The 24,419-nt window shown below is 41.8% G+C and overlaps 1 protein-coding gene across 3 annotated transcripts in view; it reads left to right on the top strand.

The window, feature by feature from the left end:
* Nucleotides 1-24,419, top strand: part of GLI3 (GLI family zinc finger 3) — a 215,697-nt gene that overhangs the window by 47,686 nt on the left and 143,592 nt on the right. For 2 of the 3 annotated variants that reach the window (XM_065628043.1, XM_065628042.1), the window contains exon 3: nucleotides 19,402-19,644. The exons of the other annotated variant lie outside the window; for it this stretch is intronic. In XM_065628043.1, the coding sequence (XP_065484115.1) occupies nucleotides 19,402-19,644 (243 nt within the window). The remainder of the gene's footprint in view (nucleotides 1-19,401; nucleotides 19,645-24,419) is intronic. 3 annotated transcript variants of the gene reach the window in all.

Below are 24,419 nucleotides of genomic sequence, written 5' to 3'. Positions count from 1 at the left end.
AGATATGATGGTGGTCATCTATTTTGAAAGAAATACATAGACAAGACGTCTTACTTAAAAACTGGAAGTAAAATATCATTGATTGTAATATCTATGTTACACAGTTGTGTGCAAGCCTGGTAAGCCAGTGACCTTGTTTATTTGTATCTATTCTGAGAGGAAAGAAACACCGTTTGGTTTGTAGGCTGCCAAGAGATGTATGGGACTGATGAAAACAAAGATGCTGTTGTGATGCTTTTGTGTGCAGTGATGTCCGGGCAGCTTGGCCATGGGAAGAGGAGGTATGGGCAATGGTTGGAACAGTGTGCTGCATGTTCTTGTTTTGGATGGATGGATGGACAGATGAAAAAGATTGTTAATGAGAGAGCTTCAGGCTTGTCATTATTTAGTACGTGCCTTTTACTGGGAAAATTGGATGCTTCAGAGAAAGTAATTGTGATTGGTGTGGTGGCAACTTGGGAAATACCAGAGTGGGAGGCTTTCAAAGGAAAGTACAATATTGATGCCAAGCTGCGATAACGAAGGTCTGCGTTAAGATTAGATAAATGACTGCTGTCCATAGTCCCACAGTATAGCCTCTTCTTGCGGTGCTGTTAGCAGAGCCCAATTAGTGTCAAATAACTAGTCCGTCAGAGTTGGGTGAATACATCAGACCCTTTTGTTCAGAATTACTGGCTTGTAGTTGTTGTTTTGGCCGTTTCCATACTCATGGCACTGTATGTAGTTGTCACCAAGATAATGCTGGATGCCAGCACTGTGGCATGTCTTTCTTGTGTGCATGGTTCTTGGAGTCTGTTTGTAGAGCATTTCAACATCAGCTCCTTTATAGACTTGTCTTCCCCAGCACCCTTCTTGTCTTCCACCGCAGGCTTGCACTGCCGATGAAGGCCAGTGCAGCACACAGAGCTGGGTAGCCCATGTGATTAGCAAGGATTTCCTCTTAGTCCTGTGTCACCCCACCCTCAGCATGCTGTTTCCATACAGAAGAGAAAGCATTTTTTTTTGCCTATATTTGCATAAGCTGCCCCCGGATTCTGTTATCTCTCTACATCTGTTACTCTCTCATTCACTGTTGGGTTTCTGCCAGCTGGGTTTATCCTTAATATTAGCAAGATGTAACTGCTGAATCAGTTTTTACACATTTTTCTATGCAGATTTCTTCCCCCCCCCCCCTTTTTTTTTTTACTCCCACCCTCTGTGTGCAAAATGGACAAATAGCATTACTACTAATCTGGACTTTTGCATAGCTGCTTACATGTGCGGTCAGATTCACTATTTGAAACGAAGCTGAGGAGGTTGGGAAGGAAACAAAATCCCTCTGAGCCAGTTGTTGGAGCGAGTGGATAGTGCTGTGTTACTTTAAAAGCATGAAGCATGAAAACCTGCGATATTTCATTTGTTAGCTTTGCTTAAAATTGCTACCAACTTTTCTTTCTGAGTGACTGTATTGCCTTCAGGATGGCACAGGAAAGGGTGGTAGGGCAGTGGGAAGGAATTATTTGCTTGCATGGTAGTGTTTTATATTTGATTCAGTAGTGACTTTTTGATAAAGAAAAAAAAGCAAGTAAGAAAGGGGTGACGAATAAAATAAAAAAGTGGAATAGGAGAAAGGGGGGAAGTAATCTTGGTGAGGAACAGGTAATGCAGGTATTCTTGTCAAGTTAAATTCAGTCTTTGCTGAAGTACTTTTGTGCTGGACACTGAGTTTCTCAAATGCTGATTGTGTAAAAACGAACAAATTTTTACAGGTTTAAGTAAGGCTCTATTTTTACCTATTAGCTCTTACAAAGCCATTCTGGTTATGCATGGGGTCAGAGCACTGATTTCCTATTTAAAATACCCATGTTCAATCTACATTAAAAGTAGGAAAAGTTTTGTTGTTCTTAGTTCTCATAGAAGTCTTGATATGTTTACTAACAGGAAGAAATGTAACTCAGTTTAAAGAAAAAATAGATGCAAGCCATATGTACTGTGCATGGAAGGAAGCATCTAAAATCTGGTTTGAGTAAAGAACTGTTCTGTGATCTCTTTGTAGAGCTGAAGGGAGAAGTATTTTTTTGGTTAACAATTCCCTTGTCCCAGTTTTGTTCTGTGGTTGATTTTCTCTCCAGATTTGTTAGCTGTTAAGAGATGGTAACAGTGTTTAAAAACTTATTATCCCTCAATGGTAAATACAGCCTCCCCAGAGTTTGAAACGAAATATTTTGGCTGTGCAAGTTAAAATTCAAAAGATGAAATCTAAATGTGTACCAGCTATGCACAAATGCTTGAGAATTTTTCATGAATTACTAAGGTTACCCTTTGCCTTATTTACAAACACCCACACTTACAACAGTTCTTCTGTGGTGTTGTCTCCCAGAAATGGGCTGTTCCAAAGCCGTCTTAAGTCAACTTCTGCAAGTAAAGAAATCTAGGGGTTTTTTCCTACTTCTTATTTCTACCTATGTTTCTCTAACACAGAGATTGTCCTGTCTGTGTAAGAAGAAAGACGAGATGTGATTTAATTACTCCACAGCTTTAATAACTCATCTGGGAACAGTGACAATTAATTGTACTGTACAGTTCATCAATCTTCACTGGATCCTGGATTAAAAAAAAAAAAAGGGTGTTCTCAGCAAGATAGGGTACATTTGCTTTTCCTTCTCCATGTGATCAGGACACCAGTGGTACCAGACAGCCCCCAACTCAAGTGATGTTCCCCAATTGGTTTTGGAGGTAACAGTGATGCAAGTCAACACCACCAACAGATGGTATGTTTCTTTTTTTCTTGGTATGTGACCTGCAGTTGATTTTCAAAAATGTGAGCATTTGTGCATGGTAATGAACTGAAAATACAAACTCTATATAATAGATCTGATGCAAAATACTCTGAAAACTTGGGTTCTCAGGCTCTTTAGGCTGGGCATCCACAATTAGGGATACCAAATGGGTAGCCTCTGTAGGTAGTGGATAATACCAGCTCTTCACCTTGCAGTAGTGTTCTAAAATACATTTTGTTAATATTCATGAAGCACTCGGATATTATTGTGATGAGCACCAGAGAAAGCCCCAGAGGAAATTAATAATTCTATCTGGAGAGCTGGGCTTCAATGAAGCGCAGCACATGGAGCAGAGGGGCCACACGTTGAACTCTGAGAGGCGAACCAGGTAGTGACAAGATGCTCATTAAACACACACCGTCCGCCTTGTGCACTGGATGAAGCAGGGATCCTGCAGAACAAAAATGGCATGTAACTTCATCTGCATCTTGAAGCAGATGGTGATTACACATGTAAGGTTGTAACTGATGGTGCATAGGCAACCTTAATTTTGTCATGTCTTTCTTTTATGGGCTTGATGTTCCATTAAAATTATGCTTGCTCTCATTGTATTATTTGTGTCTTAATAGCTCTGTGTGTGCATACGCGTGTAATGCTTGATAAACAGTATATATGATAGTTTTGTTTTACACTTGTGGCGAAATGCATACCTAGTCTCAAGTCATTACAAGTAAAACATTACAATTTGAGAATGGGGAAGATAAATTAAGGACCTGCTGCTACCGAGTAGGTAGTTGCAATCATGTCCCGGACTTTCCTGACTGGTGCTCCTCAGATGAGCGGTTGCAGGACAGAGTCCTAGGTGATGAAGCACTGCTAGTTGATTTTCCTCTATCCCCCAAGCAGTAATATCCCCCCATTTAGTCATATTGTTGACAGTCTGTGTGCTGTTACCTAATGATTTAGAAGCCTGCCCTTATTCCATTAAAATTTTAATTACAGACACCTTCTCAGTAATGAGACAACTTGCTGGGCCATAGGTATTTTATTGGTTTAAGGTGCAATTTGTTCCCAGCTTCCTTTGGGCCCACTCCTGCCGTTGTTTCCTGCTTGTAACTTCCACTAAAGTGAATAGGGGTTTTGTTTTGTGGAGGAGTTGAGAGGGCCCTTTTGTCAGTAAAGTTACTTAAGTCTGATGCTTCTACAACCATGCTTCTATTCTATAAAGATGACTGACTGATCCTAGGCCACACTTCTAATTGCTAAGCTTCATTAAGACTGTGCATGTGTAGTTTTCCAGTTTATGACAGGTTTTGTGATCAGTGTGGCAAAACAGACTCTCCATAGTAGGTCTTCATGTCTGCATGTAGTAATAGTTGACACGTCTACTGGGTGTATGAAAGCATTCCTGTATTTTCTCTTCCTCAGTGGATGAGGGGGACTGTAGAAGACAACTGCTGGGTCCTCAGAAAATACTCAACTACTTGCAAACGCTGTGGACCTCTTAATCATGCAGATAGAGCACCAGAATATGGTAGACTGACACATGGTTCTGTGCCCTGTAGCGCTAAGTTGTAAGATTATCCTGGAAACTTGCTCTGAGCCACATCCTTAATCAGCAGCTCTGTTAGAAACACAAAGCTGCTTGGAGTAGAGATGGACCTCCCTGGGAATTTCGTCCAGGTCATGGCTTTCTGTCCTAATTCTCAGGTGTCTAATAAGGTGCTGGTTCTGATCAAAGATTTTTCTTCTTGTGGGATGCTTATTGCACCTTGCTCCTTGAAGGCTTTCTTGATGATAAAGAGAAATCACTCTGCAACCTTGGTGTTAGAGGGGCTGGTAATGGAGCATCTCTTCTGCCTGGCTGCTTTTTGCTGGTACAAGTCTAGTATAGAAACTCTGCCTCATAAACAAAAATGGTTTCATCTGATTAGTATGTTTGAAAGGTGTGGCGAGGCTACACCAGAATCCTTCCTGCCATCCCTTGAGTTTCTATTTAGCCTTGTTTTGTTGTGAAATTAGGCTAAAGAAGGAGAGTGGTGCCTCTGGGTGAAGGTACATACTACAGTGTTGTTCAGTGTTTTACTACTGCATCACAGCATGTGTCACAGGTTTTGTCCCATTAATACAAAATGTTAATATTGTACCAAAGATGCTAGGAAACCAGACTCAAGTGTCTCTCTTCTTCGTTCTCTTTTTTTGTTCTTTCCATTTACACTGAAGTTTATACTTTCAACTCGAGGTGCATAAGCTACACTAGTTGAAGCCCTAATGTGTTATCTCTGCCAAAGTTGTTTGACATTTTATGAGGTAATATGTTCTAATAGTCTTGTGTAGACTCCCAAGCCGAACATAGACTTCAGTATGAACTAAGTTGCTAAGTTAAAACATAAGGAAAAGAAAAATCAGTGTTGTCCCAGCTGTCCACCTGCATGTTTTGCACAGCCTTCTCTGCAGGAGTCAGGTTAGCTGAAGCATGTTAGCTAGACTGTTGTGAGGCCGTGTCTCTAAATTCAGGCCCAGACAAATCTGAATCCAAGTTATGAAGATGGCATTGGAAATGTCTTGGAGAGCAAGGGGGGAGTGTGTGTGAACGCTGTTGAAAATGCAGGTCTGTGTGGGAAGTGGTGAAGGTTAAGAGAGACTAAATATTCATTTACTGAGCTCCTTGTCTTCTGTTGTTGGTTAAAATGGGTAACTTCTTCAGTGAGGGAATTTGAAGCCCCATTGAGATATGCAGACTCATACATGAGAGAATGAAGTATGATATTATTTGCATCTGTTTACATCATTTCTTCATGCACTTCTATATTCTTTTTTCCACTTAACTTGAGGTTTTGACAAGCTCCCTCTCAGAGAATGTCTTTCAAGCCTTGATTTCCCTTAACCTCCCAGTAAAATGGCAAGTTACACCTTCTTTTGACAGAGCAGCATAAATTACCTCATGCTCACTTGAAAGGGGTTTGCAGTTACATTGGTGAGTTACGGAGCGCATTGTGGGGGGGTTAGTGGTGCGACAAGGCTGAAAAAAGGCCAAACATCTCTGAATCACATCTCTGAGATGGTATGCAGTAATTTTTATGTAAGCCAAAGGGCAGCGGTGTGATAGAGGCCACGGTTTTCTCCAGTGAGAGGGCAGTGCTCTTGATGGCGAGCTTAAAATTTTAGGAACGCATTAAAGGAAAATAAAAAAATAGGTGGCTTCATGTGTTCAGAAACTTGGACAGATGAATTGTGAAGATACCAAGAAGTGAATTTGGATTCCTGCTGCTTGCTTGATTGGCAGCTCGTTGTAAAAACATACAGCGATACTGTGCTTTGAAAAGTCAGTGAGTGAATGCAGGCCACGGCAGAGAGCTCAGTTCAGCTGTTTCTGGAATTACATAGACACCTCTGATTTGTGCCGGTTAGATTGCTGGTTCAAGGCTTTGGTTAATATCAAAAGTAGTGCATATACTTTGATGCTAACATTCTTTAATGTCCCAGTTTACATCTTTGTTTCCGTGATTTTTGAAGATAAGACCCGAAAGAGAGGGAAGTACGTAGTTCAGTGCAGCTGACAGTGGTAACCTCACTGGTCTGGAAAAGATTTTTTTTTTTTTCCTAGTCTTTAGAAAGGAGTTGCAACAAGCAAGCCCAATATGTATTCTGCTGTGAGAAGGCTGTGGACTGTCAGTCTTTTCGCCATGAAAAACCAGCATTTTCTAATGGGAATTTCTTCTTTACAGCTAGCTGGTTTTGATGTTACAATTCTGGTACATCTAAGAAGGCTAAGTGAATTTTATAGGACAAATGTGTTAAATCTCATATCCTCTCCACATTTATCAGCCTTAATACAAGTGGTTGTGGCATGGTTGACAACATTGTAACAAGTAACAGTATAAGTACCATAAGTGCCATAGGTTATAGTTTATCTTTTGCTATTTTTCGCATTTACAAGACTTGTGGTAAAACTGATCCGAGCAATGTGATTAGCATAAAAGTATTAATGTAAAAGGTTTGGCAGCTTGATGTGAGATATATCTGTATTATAGTTCCAAAATGATTGCTCTATAAAGGAGAAAAGAAAAAAAAAAGAATTCATTGGTACCAGAAAGATGGACCTTCTGTCCTGCACTAGGGAAGAAAGAACATGGCCAATATTTGAAAAAAAGCTTCTTCAAATATTTAGCCATCTGTAGAGGACATTGGTAAATCAAGTCCACTGCTATTATTTTTTTTTTTTTTTTTTCAGGAAGCCTATTAAAAGCCATCATTTAGAATGTAAAGTAGTTTAAATATGAAGAGGGGGAAGCAGTGTGTTTTGGGTGAGATTGCTCTGATAATAATAGGCAGGAGGGCTGGATGGGGTAGACATTGTTAATTCAGGGCAACAACATTTTAAAGGTTGATTGTTTTCTTCTGATTCTATGTGTGTTTTTGTTTTGTTTGTTTGTTTTTTTCCCCTCATAATTTTTTCCTTCCCTGCAGAGTGGCATGGTAAATGGTTGTTAGTCAATAGATACGCATTTGTGGACAAGTTGTGCAAGTCGTGGACAACCATTTTACATAACAGAAATGGGAGACGTTGCACAGAATTGGAACATTTAATGTAGAGGGTGATTTGTAGGGCAGCTTTGGGCTGACTGTTCAACATATGCTGCCTTCAGATCTAACTGGATGTTTCTGTATATAAATCAAATGGACATTGAATCCTTCCATCACTTCTGTGCTTATTTTCTATATAAAAAACCCTTTTTCTCTTATGAAATCAGTTATCAGTATTTTACCGGTTTGGTGAGTGAAGAAGACAAAGTTGTGAGAAGCAGCTTATGGAAGACCAGGGTGAGATTTGAGGAGCAGAAAGATTTTCAAGTCCAGAGTCCACTGTGGATTCTCCCATAACAATTTTACTCATTCTAGAACTTCAAGGTTCAGTCCCTTATGACAATTGCACGTGAAATGCTTGCGGAGGTTACGTTTTCCTTTTTAAAAGTGTTGTGATTATTTTTTTGTTTTTCAAGAGGAAACACCCTTTGTGACATGAGTTTTTTTTCTCTTTGCCTCACTTTTGTTCAGTGCAACAGTGCTGCACCTTTTTATCACACAAGACTTATTAACAGAAATGGAGGAAAACGATTTCTAGTTTTGATTCTGACATGATGGGAAAAAGTCTGTGGCACACTTAGAAATAGTTAGAATTCTTAGAGGTACATTTAAGAGGCACTCCTGTGTTGTTTTGTAAAAGTAGACTCTTCAGTAAAATTTGGTAATTCTCTTTTGTTGTTGGAATACTTTCTGGATTGGAATGGATCCTTCTTTACTGGCTACAGTTTTGCATTCTTTCTCAGCACACAGAAGTGATTATACTCCTGGGCGGTGTGCAGTGATCTACTTTTTAAAATTATTATTGTTTTTCTTGTTTATCTATAGCCAAGTGAACTTTTCAGGTGATGCCCTTTTCCTTCCCCAACATCCTTCCCATACAAATCATGCTTATTTAAATTTTGGGGGGCTGAAACTTACTTTATTTTTCTATGAAATGAATGTTGCCTGAAAATCTAAGTAGCCAAAAATAATAAGGAAAAAATAAAAAAGGAACATTGAAATCTCCTTTTGACAGATTGTGCATGGATGAAGCCACCAAAAAATTATCAACAAGTTAAGAATGCTCTTTTTGAGCTACCATGGCTGGTGTAGTAGGAAGAGAAGGTGTTATTCTAATAAAATTGTTCTGACACTTCCTTTCTGAACATATGAGTGTTTTTCTAACTTGGCTATCTTTCTGATCTTGGGTGTCCATTATGTAATGATATATGGAAATATATAATATTGCTTAAGACAGTTATAAGCACTTAAGTACCTGCATCAGGCTGGATTGTTAAAAGGTTGTGGCAATATTCCAGTGTCTTTTAAAATCTGTTTTACAGCAATAAGGTTAGAAAGACAAATGCAGAAGTAGTCAAAAAAATGAAGTCGTGAAACTAGTTTTGCTCATCCCTAGAACTCAACAGAAAGCATTAACCATTAACTTGTTTTAATCTATAAAATGATCTTACTGGTGTGCAGTTCCTCCTCACATGGGGTTGTGTTGAGAAGCCAGAAAAAGCTGGTGTGTCTCAGGCTTTCTTGCCTTTTCTCAAATGTTGGCGGTCCCAGCCAGAGGCTAGAAAGCCTGGCCAGAAGCGTGCAGTGGAAGTGAAGAATGGAGGAGAGAGGCACTGGCAAGGAGGAACCCGCCGTCCTGGGAAGGGGATACCAGAGGCTAGTGAGCTGCAGTCAATTATCTTAATTCACCAACTCCATGTGTCACAAGCCTTCTCTCTGAAGCTTTTAAGAGTATTCCTTCCCCCAGGTGGAGAGGAGTGGAGATCATGGCATGAAGAATTTACTCCTTCCTTTCCTTCAGGCTCCCCACTCTCCATCCCTCACATGCACCCATCCTTGGAGCCAGTCTGATGCTTGCTTGTGGCTGGCAGTAGTATTTTTGATGAGTGGAATGTGAAGACAGTGACTATGTGAGGTACTATGGCAGTGTGCATCTCTGCCAGAGCTTGTGCGTCTTCCTTAGTGGAGAAACCTGAGAAGAAAGTGAGCAGAGGGGGGAAAAAATAGGTCGGTCTTTGGGAAGGTCAAGCAATTTTAAGGCCAAAGGAGAGATTTTTTCTTTTTTTTTTTCCTTTTGTAAAGAGGTGTCTCCAGGCAGGGAAGACAGCACCAGAACTTTAACACTTACTGTATCTACTTGATAGTTAAACAGATGGCATCAGGTTTGGGGTTCTCAGAATACCAAATTCTTTGGAGAGACCCAGTGTTGATAAAAGCAATATTTCATTATATCTGTAGATTAGTAACTCTGCAGTTTTAATCTAATGCGCTAATGTCCAGAAGATTATTCAAAACATCCAAATCATTTGGTGTACAAGACTCCAGAGTTTTCTGGGGAGGAATTTCTTTGCTTCAAAACATCCTTCAGTGTAAGTGTTGCATTTGTTTTGCAGCATTCTTCTTCTGAATTATTTAGACTACTGACAAGGGACATGAAAAGTCTAATTTCTGTGCTAAGGTATCCAGCACACCTGTGTGGACACCCACGCACAGACATCCATGGATCATGCACAGCCTCATCTGCAATCAGTTGAATTTTATGGAATGTAAGGTGGACCCGAATTTGTGAGTGCATATAACCACACGTGTGTATACAGAAATATATATACATACACATCTGCACACACAAAAAATTTATATAGCATTTAAATTTTGCCCCAAGACTCTGATGAAGTAATTGTTCGCAACTGACATTGCAGCCACTGTAATACAGGGCAGAGTAACCCATAACATATTTTTAAACAACTGGTGTGTTTCAGAGGCCAGAAGTACAGGGACATAATGGAAACACTGACTTACTGCAACTGTGCAAAAGGATGCAGCAATAAAGAAATTTCACAATGAAATAGGTGATATCTGCCATCTAAACTGAAGGGTTGCCATGGCTCTGGGCTGTTGCAAACCACTTAGTGATTGGCTAATGATTGCATTTAGTAGTTTGAAGACACCGAAGGAAAAAGGGAAGAAATATCAACTCCGTAGGCAACACTATTTAAAGTAACTTTTTTTTTTTTTTTTAATTCTGTCAAGGCCAAGGTGTCTGGGCTGCAGATGTTACTAAGGGAGATGGTGCACCAAAGGGTTTATAACTCCTCTTTCACTCTTTTGTGGCTTCTAAGCATGGCTAATCAAATTTATATCAGGCTACAAACAGCTTTGTAAAACAGTTTTAAGGCCCGGTGTTGCTGCTGGCTTGGTAGAAAGTGACAGCACAGAGAACGTGTCCCCCGGTGTCTGAGTGAAACGAGGCAGTTGCCCTCAGATAGGCATAAAATGCGCTATTAGATAGTTGAGAAATACATTTCCCCCCCCCCACCCCAAAACCCTCCTGGGAATTTATTGCAGTGCCTTTGATGTAACTAATTAGCCCGCTCAAAGTAAGCAGTGACTAACAGTCTAATAACTGGCTAATGGAAGGAACTTCATAATGTTTTCAAATTGGGATCCTTTTGAGTGTTTTGTAAGAGGCTGAGGAACCTTTCCCTTCTGAAAAATGGATGCCAATAGTCAGATCCTGATGTTCGTAGTCATCTCTCTCCAAGTTATATTTGAGTCTTCTGGCTCTTTGAAGAGGCTTGATGTTGGAGAAGAGCAATAGTCCTGGAGATATTCTAGAAGTGCAAAATTTAAGTTTTAGCTCTGATCAGCAGACTTGGAGCAAATGTTCTAGTTTGCTCGGGCTGTTGCACAGTAACTTGCAGTCTTTGCTGAATTTTGTAAGGCAGAACACTTAAAAAGTGGAAACGAAAAAGTAGGACTTTCTGCAAAAGACATTTTTTTTTTTCTCGTGCAAGTTTCCCAATTCTCAAGTAGCAAAATCAAACCATAAAATTTACTATACCAAGAAAGGGAGATGGTTTTGCCTGCCTTCTAGTTCTGAAAATTTAAAAGGAGAAATCACACACTACACGTTCATTTTGCCAATTAATTCTACCTTCAAATGTCTTCTACTTCTGCATTAAGGCTTTCTTTTCTTTCTTGTCCACTGGAACTACAAAGCACTTTTACTACTGAGAGTCCCTTTCTCATCAAGCTAATTATACAGCATTTCCACATGCTAACAAACATCTTCAATACATTTTCCAGGCACAGACCATTCACGCCCAACAGTTGGAGCATTTCTGATGCTAGATGTGAATCCCTCTTGCTCTACTTGCACTAGTAGTTTCACTGAGTCCCCAGGATTACAGTGTGAGTAAAGCAAGCAGGATTTGAACCTTTTAGGTTCCATGAAGGTAAACTTAAAAGTTCACCACCTGCTTGGTACCTTGGTGCAGGGTTTAGTGTTTCTCCTGCAGCAGTCAATGTTGTCACTAACACCTAACCCAGAGCGCTGGGGGCTGTGCTCATGAGCGGTATTAAGTATCACCGCAATAATCCACTGTCTGCCATGGGAGAAACGCATAGCCCTGAACTTGGGAAGGGAGAAAATGGTTTTCAGCTGCTTTGATTTAAATTGTTTGCTTTTGTTATTTTAAAGCCTGTGTGGAAACAGGCTGTGAGAAGGCTTGTTCAGAAGTGAGGCTCCCGCTTCTTTGGAGTCTGACCTTGCAAGTTGCTGAGAATTAGTGCCTCCGTTAGCATCCGTGAGACTTGCAGCCCCGCGGGCTGAGGCTGGGTGTTGCAGGGGCTCAGGCTTCTCCCATCAGCTGGTTGCTCCTTCAGCTGGTTGCTCCTTCAGCTGGGCAGCTTTAGGCAAACTTGGCCAACAGGATCCCCCAGGAATCTCGTTTGCAGGAAGCAACTTCTGTGGCTTGATCCAAGGTCTGTGGGATGGCTTGAGTGTCAGGTGAGTAACTTCACAGGCACATACTCTTTTTAGTCCCCCCCCCCTTTTTTTTTCTCCCCATGTCATGTGTGATCAGCAAAATATAGGATCAGGTGTAAGGCAGCCCAGCTCTACCTTCTACCTTCCTTGTCTGCCTTCTGAGCGGGAGAGTCCCAGGGCTGACAAGGAGTTTTCCACAGCACCCTGTGCCTTTGTGTGTAGGTAGCTGTGTCTGCAGCTACCTCTTGTGTAGGACTTTTTTTTTTAGTGTAAATGAGATTTTTTTTTGCATCTCCCTGTAGGTCTGATGCTGGGGTTTGTAGATGCAAGCTCCCAGTTAAATCTGGTAAGTGTTTACTTGTATGAAACTTTAAAGGTGTTTTTATTTTACATAACTTCATATGTCTGTGTAACTAGAGCCACTTGGTTTTAGTTGGGAGCAGCTGAGGAGGCACCAAGCAGTGTAAATTCCTCTGGAGAACCAAGAAATTGAGGTGAAAATATAGCTGCTAAGAAGGTTCTCTGATCTAGATGTCTGAAAATGTTTACCTGAACTTTAAGCTGCTTCGTACCTTTAGCAGGTTCCCCAGCAGTCTCGGGGAAGTGTTATGTGCATAGCTGGAAAAGGCCGTGAGCTGTGTTCTGCTGATAGCAAAGCATCTCTGGCTTAGCGCTGGAGCAGCATGAGCTCCATACAGGCCCAGTCTTGTCTTCTCCAGGTTGGTGGGAGCTCTGTTGTTGGCCCAGAGGAGTGCAGGATCAGGTTCTGTTTTGAAAGTCATAGAAACTGCACTGATGCACTGTGTTCTGGCTTCCTCTGTACTTCCAAAAAAAAAAAAAAAGGGCTGAATTGAGTTGTGCTGTAGGTGCAGCAAAAATGAACATATGTCGTATTCGTAGAAAATAACGGGGGGAGGTGGAGTATTATGCAGGTAATGTTGGGACTGGGTCCTCTTTCTGCCTTGTTAATAAATCATTTTTCTTTCAGTGAAAGTTAAAGATGACAGACAAAAGAATATCACGTTTCTCAAAACAAACAAAAAAAAACTAGAAAAGAGCTGTGTATTCATATTCCAAAGGTCACAAATCAGTTCCTGGAAAATACTATACATATGGTGATGGGAAAATAACTTAAGCTGAAAATCCATTACAAACCAAAATATAAATCTATACATTTTCAGTGGTGAGCTCAGATAATGTATGCTATTTATAAGCACAAAAGTCTTGTATAAGGTATGCGTAAGCATTGCAAATAAAATGAGTGCTGTACTTGTTATCTAACAGATTTTGTAGCCTCTCGTAGGGTCAGAGTCTCTTTTTAAAACCAATTATGAGCATTGTGCTTCATATCTGTGTTAGTGTTTCCAGAGCATGTACTTCATGTTCAGTTGCTCCAAATGCAGACAAATAACAAATTTGGGACCATGAGTGCCCAACTTAAGCAACTGTACCTACCCAAAACAAAACGTTGGTTACAACATGTACTGTTTATAAAGGCAGGCAAAATCCTACAGACATTTTCCCTCCTGCTTTGTACTTAAGGTGGTCAGAGTAGTGATCAGCATGTGTATGCAAGAAGGCATACGTCCTAATGAGCCTGGCAATTACTCTATTGCATCATTTCAAGGAAGAAAATATTAAGTGTCAAAAACTTAGACCTCTTAAACGTGGGGGAAATTGCTTTCTTACTTAGGTATCTATTCTATTAAGAATCTTAAGTAGTCAATCTTTTTTACATTGCTTCCCCCCACCCCCCCAACTCCTTCTGGCTCACAGCAACCTAAAATGCTACTTTTCTGGGAAAGACTGATATTCTGACTTCAGTTTTGTAATTTAATGATGGAGAGTTTCCTTAGTAAACCAAATTTAGAGTACTAGAATGCTTATCTTATATCCAGACCTTGAACATAAAAGGCATTTTATACCAGCAATTGTTCATTTAATGAGCAATTGCAGAGTGCAGGACGGTTAAGGGATTGAGCTATATGCACCATTATTGCAAGAAGTATTCCGAAATACCAGAAATAGGACGTAAGCTCTGATCAGGGGGACTGTGAGCACAATTACCTTCTTTTCAAATCCTTCTGTGACACTGCGGGAGGAAAAAGGACTTTGAAACTTGAAAGGAAAGAGCTTGCTTTCAACCTCAAAAGCTAGGAGGAAAGGGCTCTGAAATTTGCTCAGTATTCCCAATTCACCATTAGCCTGTTTCTTCCTTTAGCCTCAAGGCATTCTCTGCTTTTTGAAAAGATGTTAAGAAATTCAGTCACAATAGAGAGCCTAGTTTTGAACATGTTTCACTCGGTCCATTGAGGTCTGGTCTTCAGCCTTTGTGTGGGGTGAATTGAGCTGAGCAGCAAGCTGGTTGGGGAGAGGTGAATGAGCAGTCTCTGTGCAGTCACAAATTCTGGCAAAGAAAAGATTACCCTTTCCTTTATTTTACAATATGCATTCCTGTACAATCCTGCTAGTGGCAATACGCAGAGCCGAGCTTGTGCTTAGGTCAATATGGAGCACTTGGTTTACAGCAACTCTTGTTAAGTTTCTCTTGTAATTGAAGCTGCTGTTGACCTTGCTTGGAGACCATTTGTAAAACCGTTTATTTAGCATAAACTGAAATAATAAACCCTCCTTCTCTTAGGCCGATTGTGATAGGGTGACATTAGTTTGATTTAATGATTAGCCGCCTGACCCCTCAGCTAGAGAGAGCCGCTTGAATAGGGAGAGTTCACTAGGAAGCACACAGGAAGAATACTAATGAGCTTGTTAAATTTAGCATGGCACCAACCACTTTTAATTCCTCTAATGGGAGAAGCACTGCCTCTCAGAGAGAGGGAGGGAGAGGGGGGGAAAGGGGAGAGAGAGGAAAAGAGAGAGAGGAATGCCCACGTCCCGGTAGGCAGAGAATTTTGGTCAAGAGGAGAGCTTGGAGGGAGCATCAGCCAGGGTCTCTTGGACTGAGTTGTAAGTACCTTGTCTCTTCTCTTCCCCAGCCCAAGTGTGTCAGCAGATCGCTCGTCAGACAGTAATGCTCTCCGCAAGTCGCATGCAGAAATGTGGCGATTAAACTTAATATGTAAACAGATTTAACTGGACTGGTATTGTCTCCTTTAAGCAGGGGTCTCTCTGAAGCGTGTTGAGACTGATTTTTAGCGTGGCGTATCAACAGATTTCAACTTTTTTTAGTTGCTGACTTTAGGAGGTTTAAAGTAAAAAAGCTTCTACTTTGTCTTGGTCTACAATTAAAAAAAAGCAAAAAAAGTTCAACAGGGGAAGAAAGTTTAATGGATTTTTGCATTAGGTTTTGGGTTGTCCTGCTTTTAATTTTCTGAGTAAATTAGCTGAGCAATTAAAAGTGCGTTTATTCAGGCATGCTATCCAGTGTTTTTTGGAAAAGCTTGTTGATTAAATTAGGTGCTCTTTGGTGCTCAGCACTTCTAATCAAAACTGCTTCTGATCAGAACAGCAGGACTAAATCAGGAATTTCTCTGCAAATGGGAGAACCCTGGATTAATGTGATCGTTCCAGGCTGGGCACTTGTAACACGTCTCCGGCTTCTGGCTTGTTAAGACAGAGTAGGGTGTATGTGAAAAAAGAGAAGCTTATGCAGATTGGTCTTGGGGCCTGGTTACTTTTTTCTTTTTTTCTTCTTATTTAATCCCTCTGTTTTACACCAGCAAAAGATGGGATGAATTATGCTGGAGTCGGCAGGGTCCCACCAGGGGGAAGCAGGTGGAGATGAGGGAGGATCAGTCCCTTTAACTCTGGCATTCATCCCTCTGCAAGATTTTAGTAAATCGGATGTTTCTTTTGACCCCAAAGCCAGCTACTTCTAAAATGTGAGCAGAGCAGCAACAGTTGTCGTGCTATTTGGCTGTAAACCCCTTTGGCAGATGCTGCCAGAGCAGTGGGCTGTTTGCTTACATTTTTGCTATGGAGTCCCACTTGTTGCCATGGTGGACAGTACCTTCCTGTCAATAATTTGGCGTGGCGCAGCTTGCCTACACTTACTTTTAAAACTTTATTGAAAGGTTCAGCTGAAACAGAACAAGATCAGGCAGCTTTTGCCTTTTGGCGCGCTAGAGTGGCTTGCCTGCCGTTGCGGGAGCCGGCAGCGTTGTTGCAAGAGGAGTTTCCCCGCTCGGCGCCCGGGGAGCTCCTGCAAAAACCGCTCGCCTCTTGGTGTCCTAGGGCGCGGGTGCTGTCAAGTTTCTCATCTGCCCCTCATCTAAAGCAGCTCAGTGGTGCGGAGCGTGGAGTGAACGCTTAGCGAGATGTTTGGTCGGTGAATATGCCTTATTGTTGCAACAATGCCATCATGTTTGCTTTAAAAAAAAAAATACTACTAGAGGAAATTTTACATGGCAGACAGCACACAGAAACGTTTGACTTCTGACAGCACACAGCAGTAATTTCATAATGGGGAGAGACGATGGTTGATGCAGAAGGGAAAATACTGCTTTTCTTGGGTTTTTTCCCCATGAAAAAACAACAAAAAAAGAAAGCTTATTAAAACAAAACACATTTTTCTTTAAGTTTCAAAGTTACCGAAAGCAGGTTTTGAATTTCGTTTGGCAATTTGGAAAATCAGCTTGTTCCATGGCAGTCACTAGTACCTTGATTCATGACACATGCATGTTTTGAGAAGGAAAGAATAAAAGTGGAGCCTGCAGACAAATGTCAGCTTCTTGTTGTATTCCAGGATGGCAGTTTTAACAAATATTATCTTTATATGGAAAAGTGAAAGAACTGAAATACTATCTGATCCTTGGATTGATTATACAGCCCCACAAATCACTCCAGCTTGCTTCCTTCTGTACTGTGGTAGCACAGGTTAGCTTGCTCTACTTAAGGGTCTGTCAGGATTTTAAATGGAGTGTAATCCCCTATTTTTACAAGAGTTTACATCTCATCAGTGAAAGTTCACTCTCAGTTGAAATTTAACATGAAAGAGTCCGCCTAGAGGGAAATGTGATGGAAAATATGACTTTGGTGAGATTTATATTTTTATTTTTTAGTTATACGAGCAGCTTTCTAAAAACCTATATAAGTCTTAAAGTTTTAGACTCCCTTTTGCAGTTCTCTAACTAAAACCAGCTTCGGTGTAAAAAGTTGAAACCTTAAACCCTCCTAATCCAGAGCAGGGACCGTTGCCTGTGCATATTAATAAAAAGTAGAAAAGGGCAAAGGGTTTAAACTCCGCAGTGTTGTTGTCTGTTTCCATTAACTCTTTCTCCTCAGACCCATTCCTGGAAATACTCTGTATGGAGAATTACTGCTGCCCGTAAAAAGAATTCAGTCACTGGAAGATGCTGATAAGTCAGCAGACCCCGGTTGCTGTAGTACTTGGAGACAGAAAAATAATTTAAGTGCTCAATAGGCTATGCTGCTGGGTTTTCTTGTTCTGGCTACTTGGGGACAGAAGGGGCAGGGAGAAGCCTGGCGAGCACTGCATTCAAAGTAATGGTGTAGCTCGTTTATGCATATAATGGCCAAAATTCAGCTCTAGGTCTCTATACGTCTGCAGTCTGTTTATAATAGAATTCATATGAAGGCAAATGACTGGAGTTATGCTGGTGTCAGGCTTGGTGAAAGTGGTCTCCTGGTGAATTGCTGGCTGGCGCTTTTGCTGTGTGAATGAGTACATCGCGGCAAGGTACAAGCATAAATTTAGCCCTGACCTCAAATCTCTGGCAACTGAAGTGCAATCTTGGCACTGTCCTCAACGATCCTTCCTTGCATGTGGGTTGTAGAGTAAGTGTACCTTAGTTTTATTTCCTAGGGGTGTTTTCATTTCCTTTCTAGTTACTCTTTTTTTGTGCCCGGTGTTTAATAATCTGAGGTTCCTCATGTACTTCTAGAGCTGCTGAGCATCTTCTGAAGCTAAGCGTATTTGTCAGTATTTCTTCAAGATGTATTGGTGTACACTTGCATGTGCAGTGATTTGATTGAACAAGGTTGTACCTGGAGCGTGGGTATCGGCCAAGGATTATAGCCAGCAATCATGCTTGTTTAGATAAATGCCTCTGTATTCTAAAGCAATAATGAGACTTGAGATCATTTAGAGACAAGACTGGTCTAGCTAACAAAACCCCTCCGATGGATGGCATATGTGAAATGTACCCTGGAAAATGCACCTGGCTTTCGAGGAACAGAACCATTTGGTCTGGTTACCAAAGGGTGCACATGGTCCCCGGGGGGTTAAAATTCACGTGGGAGCAGAGAGTTGGTTCAACACCTGGTCCTGGCACTGTCTGCAAGGGAGGCTGGTGGAGCCATCATCAGGAGGACCTTTTCCCTTCACAAGGGTTACCACAGGCCTAGAGCCTTACTCCAGACTAGGGCTTGAGTTTGACTCCCCTCATTTTTATTTTTCTGTTCCCCCTTGATCATTAAAAATTTGTGGGTTTGTGTGGATATGGGAAAAAGCGGGGGATCATGCTCCCCCGTTCTGCCCACACATTCGTATGGTGTTATAGAATCACAGAATGTCCTGAGTTGGAAAGGATTCACAAGGATCATCGAGTCCAACTCCTGTCCCTGCACAGGACAACCCCGCAGTTCACACCGTGTGTCTGAGGGCCTTGTCCAGTCTCTTCTCGAACACTGTCAGGCCTGGGGCCGTGACACCTCCCTGGGGAGCCTGTTCCAGTGTCCACCATCCTCTGGGGGGAGAACCTTTTCCTAATGGTGATGCTATTAGAGCAGGTGGCCTCACTTGTGCCTGCCTGATGCTGCTGGTGCTGTTTCTTGAGCAATTTTACCCATTTTATGGTTGCCCACCTTCTGATCGCTAACGAGCCTCCTGCGAGGCTCCAGCCTCTCACACAAGCAAACCTCCAGGCACCAGAGCCGGGCTGCAGAGCAGCCGTGGGTGGCTGGGTTTGATTTAGGCCCAGCCGGTGGGGTTCATCTTCTCTTTGTGACAAATTGTTTTTTTGTCTCGCCATCAGGCAGCCCAAACTCCCAGTCTCCTTGTCCCGGAGGCAAGAAAACAGCAAGCCAGTGTCTGTTCTTGCACGATTGATAGCCCCGCTGGTAGGAGCATCAGCGCATGGGTGACGATGATCTACCGCTCAGCAGCCGCACGCTCCGAGCGGCCGGGCTGCCCCAGACCATCTCTCACAGCCACACGTGCACCTACTGTCACCAACTTACACCATGAGGAGGAGGACGTGGCGGGGGAGAGAACTTTTCTTTATTGTATTTGCTATAAATGGGCTGAAAGTGTGTCTCTCTCTCTTTCTCCTTCCCTTCTCTCTTTCTTCTCCCTCGTTTTTTTTGTAGAGGATGAAAGTCCTGGGCAGACCTATCACAGAGAGAGACGGAACGCGATCACAATGCAGCCGCAGGGTGGGCAAGGCCTCGGCAAGATCAGTGAAGAGCCTTCCACGTCAAGCGAGGAAAGGGCCTCATTAATCAAGAAGGAGATCCATGGATCTATATCGCACCTTCCCGAACCTTCTGTACCTTACCGCGGGACGCTCTTTACCATGGACCCCCGAAACGGTTACATGGACCCTCATTACCGTGAGTATTGACCGCCAGTTCATTTTGGGATGCAAAGTTGGAAGGCTGTCAAGGCTGTCAAATTTAATGCAATTTTATTTGTCGCCTTGCATTGTCCCCAGGGAGAGCTGCTTTGTCTGGGCGGGGGGTTGAGGTAATACAATCTTTTTTCTGAAGTTAAAAAGCAAGGAGCAGTTGCAGTGCAGCTCAAAATCGTCACAGGCCGCCGCAAAACAACTTCCACAGGACATCTCATCTGTTGCTAATCCTCCCCAGCCATCCAGGGTTGAGTTTGCTCCACCTCCTTAATACATGGAGAAAAAAAGCCTCATTAAAGAAAGCACAGAAAGAAAATGAAACAGGCCTTAAAATCCATCTTTTAAAACAAAGTTAAAGTACAGTATTAAGAGGAGGAAGGACTGTGCCTTGTACAATGAGAATTTGCTGGGGGGGTGGGATTGGAAGGTTTATAGCTGTGTGGTGTTCTGTTTCTTTTTGTTTTGTTTTGGTTTGGTTTTTTTGTTTTGTTTTGTTTGTTTGCTTGGTTTTTGTTTTGGAGGTTTTTTAGGGATTCACTTGTGTGTTTCAGTATGTGGGATGATGGAGTGGTTTTGCAATTTTCTTCCCCAGCTACAGTTCCCTGAAGTTGTAAGGGGGAAGGCAAATGGTTTCAACTTCTGACTTCCTGCTCAGGCATTAATAAAAAAGTAAGAAATTAACTGACACTTGAACACAGATGTGGAATAGATTTCTCCACAGGCAAAATATGAGGGAGTTAAGCAATTTTTTTTCATCTGCTTCTAGTTTACAAAAAAAGAAAGAGAAAAAAAAATCATTTAGTTGTGTAGTAATGAAGTACATCTTGAGGTGTCAAGGCTTGTGCCTTTTGATTATAGATTTATCACCCAGTCAGGATACAGATTTGCCATTTAACCTTCCAGTCTCCAGTTCCAGATGATAGGCTTAAGACTCACAAAGAGGGGCCAGTCTGCGTTGTAGTTTTTTTTTTTCTTTCCCCCCGCATCATTCAGAAATTTTAGTGTTTTAAGGCAAAAGGTCATTAGCCAGATGACTGATTAGTGAGGACAGCTGATTAGTGCATGGTTTTGTGTTAAAGAAAGTGCCAGGGATAAAAGCTAATTTTATCCCTTCATTAGTTGGGCTAGCAGCGAAGGGGAATGTTCACTCATCAGGGTGCAGATCAAAGTATGTCTCGCACAACCTTAAGTCTCACCAACCTCCTTTTTAAAAAAAGTAAGAGCCTAATTGTTAAGAAGGATGGAGGTGTTATCAGAAAGCGAACACTTGTTGTCCTTATAGTTTACATCAGTATTTAGGGGAAAAGTTTGCAGGTAAGCTTTTGAGCTTTCCTCCAGCGTAGGCAGTCTGTTTCTGTACACCCTCCTCCTCCTTTCTTGCACAGCCCTGCTCAAACCCTCTGGGGGAGTTACTCATCATTCTGCTGAGGAGGACGTGCCGCAGCACACCAGCAGCAGACCTTTCTGCTGGAGAGGGATGAATGTGCAGAGCAAACAGCCGCTCACGAGCGGCGGCGCATAGAAATTCTAGCTTGAGGCTTGGAGGCACCCTTTGTAGCTTACGGTTGGTTAATGCGACCCCCCAAATCACACTTAAAAAAAAATAAAATCTTGCTGGGGGAGCAAAATAGCTTCTCTGTTTGTAGGCGTTACAGCTGGGGAGAGATGAAATGTGTTGACAAAAACAACCCCCCAAAAAACTAACAAACCTTATGCTGAATTTAGTGGTGACGATTGCCTTTTTGACTGTCTGACCAGCTGCCAGCTCACTCCTTAAATCTAGTTCAAAGTGTTATTGATACTACTCAAGATTCAGGCTGAAGAAAAAGGGCCAGCCAGTTGGAATGAGTCTGGGTGGTTTGCCTTTAGTTTATTTTGGTTTATTTTATTGAATTTGCTTTTTGATGAGAGTTCTCCAGATTTAATTAAGCTCCTACGTCGGTATTATGCTAGCTAGTTACGATGTGTAAGCTACTAGAAAAACATTGATGTCAGAAGTTGAGAGAACAGCAGAAGTTATCCAGTGTGTAACAGCAGAGAAACAGGAGATGAGTTAATTTTAAATGAGCAACAAGATCTTAAAGCAGAAGTCTAAGTCAGAAAACATCAGATGGACAGACCTGCTTCAGTGCTGCTGTAGCAAGTTGTACATTTGTACTTACTGATTTATAAAATCCCTCAAGCTATTAGTGTCATATAAAGAGACATCATGCTTTTATTTACCTTTAATAGATGTGATACAGAAGGACAGCTGAAGACACGTATGTCTAGTTAGATTTATAGGAAAGCAGACAGGCTTACTGAAATTTTCATAGTAGTTGTATCATTTATATGTGTAAGACATGCTTTCATCAAAGTGGTGACTGTATTCAGACTGACACTTGTAGTGGCCCATATGAAGAAGGCTGAATAATGTAAACATACCCCTGTCCCACTGTAGGAACAGGTGAAGAACCTACCAGCAAGGCTATTGTTCCCTTCCTTAGTTTCTTGCCAGTTTTGCTGGGCATATGGATAGAAAATACTTTAAAGATTCAACATAGTTGGGTATGTAAACAGTCACAGTAACTCCTTAGTTTCCCTGTGGCTGGAAAATATAGACTTTTCAAGATGCCTAATTTGTGCTTCTATTTATACCCACTTTGTATTTAAAAGTGTGGGCAGGCTTCCTGTAACACAGGAAAAGGGAAAATAACTTTTTGAAGAAGGACATCTGTATATTTTTATGGCAAGAAAAGAAAAAGAACATTTAAGTCAATTGTGTGCGGAACTCATGTGCCTTCCAGGAGCTGCACTTATTAGAAACAACTTGAATGCTTAGCATTTCTACATGCAAATGTGTGCGTGTCTGTGGATGTGCATTGCAGGACTTTTTGTTGCTCTGATATTTTTTTTTTTTTCCCCCTAACTAGAATGACTGATGTTGTAAATGCTGGAAATAATAGTTACCATATATGTGGAATAAATACCTCACGGAGGGGGAGTTTGCTTTCCTGCAGAGTGTGGGTGGGGATAATGGTTGTGTTTCAAGTGGGCCAGCTTTTCAAACAGCTGGGATGAAACGTGCAGTGGAGCTGGCGGCCCTTCTGCACTGCCGGAGAGAGAGCCCCTCAACCATTGAGCAACGGAGAATGAGAAGGCGGCCTCATGCTCCGCTCACAGCCTTCTGTCCTCCAAGAGATAAAGGGAAAAACATAGTGGCCTAAACCAGAAACTTTAGTTTTGTCTCTTTTTTTTTTTTTTTTTTCCGCTATGGATTTCTTAAGCACTGTTCAAGCACCGCTCACAAAGTTGTGGGTGTGTGTTGTGTAGGTTTTTTTTTTTTTTTAACAGCTTTTTAAAAACATCTTTTCTTTTTGAAAGCATTAGGGCAGATGACAAAAATGCGACACATGAAAGGAAACTCCAGCACCTCTTCTTTATTGAGGAGAGCTGGGTTACTGAGCTTAATCACAGTGCTTCTTAAGTGGATTTAAAACTCTGTGTTTCTCAAACACTGATTGCAGTGGTAGCTGGAGCCCCTTGTTAATGTAAATTCTGTCTCTAGAGGTGGGGCTGAGGCAGGGGAGGTGGGGATAGCAACTTCCCTTTGTTATTTTCTTCCCAAATTTTAATTCCCACGCAGATTTATGGCAGTACTAAGACTGCCTGTCTCACAAGTCATTCCTCATGGAAAAAATGAATCATTCCTGATGTAAACACTTTGATTTAAAACATACTGCTGGTATTCTTCCTTGGGTTTCACAGCTCATCTGAAAGAATTGTTAGTTCCTAATTAGTAAAGCCTGAAGAATTATCTTAAGTAAAAAGCAATGACAGTTCAGTTGGCTCTGATCTAAAAGTTCATATATACAGCAATGGCCCTGGCAGGATTCTCTTTCTGGTACCTCCCTTCATCTCAAAGATGTTGCATTGAATGCAGCTGAAAACAGGAACCCATTCCTTTTTTTTTTTTTTTTTTCTTCCCCTCTCTTTCGCTCCTTGCTGTGGATTGATTCTGCTGGTTTTGAAGCTTCTGTATCTATCTGGGGAAGCGGGAACTGCTTAGTGCACGTTTCATAGGATTAACCCTCCAAAGGTATCGATTGCCCTCAGTTCCCACTGACTATGCCTGGACTTGTGGTTTGTAAGGATCGGGCCCTGCATAACTGCCAGGGTTGGATGACCCAGCGTTCGCACCATCTCAAAATCAATTTGCAACATGACCAAAAGACCACAGCAAGGAAAATACAGTCCTGGTTCACTAGGTGCACTTTTTCATTTACTGCATTTTAATTTCTATTGACAAGAATTCCCCTTCATCTCCCCATAGAAAAGGAAAAAGGAAATTAGATTCTGTTTCTGCAAATGCAAACTGGTAACCGGAAACACTGTCTTAAAATGCAATAATTAGAAAGCAATGACTTCTCATGGCAATGTAGCTTGAACCACGATGGCCAGCTGTGCGTGGTGCGTCCGGGCAGTGAGAGCAGTCCAGGTTGCCACCAGCAGATGAGCTCATGGAAGGATGTCCCCATTTGCTTTGTAGAGGGGGGGAACCAGTGGCCTCCCTTGTCTCCCTGGTCCATTTTGGAACTCCAGAGGAACAACCAAGACACCTTTGGATATTCCCAAAGCAGTCACTTTTCTTAGCTCACTTGTAGCTTCTCAGTGTCACTGGCTGGCAGGAGCCTGAGGCGGCTTTTTACAGAGGGTTTCCTCCCAGCCTTGTTGGAGAGTAAGAGAGTGTCAGTGAGGAATCCTTGTAGAGATTTAGGG

The sequence above is a fragment of the Caloenas nicobarica genome, chromosome 2, assembly GCF_036013445.1.
Source record: "Caloenas nicobarica isolate bCalNic1 chromosome 2, bCalNic1.hap1, whole genome shotgun sequence".
NCBI classification, from domain to species: Eukaryota; Metazoa; Chordata; class Aves; order Columbiformes; family Columbidae; genus Caloenas; species Caloenas nicobarica.
Note: the sequence above shows the minus strand (reverse complement) of the source record. Positions and strands in the feature narration are given on the sequence as shown.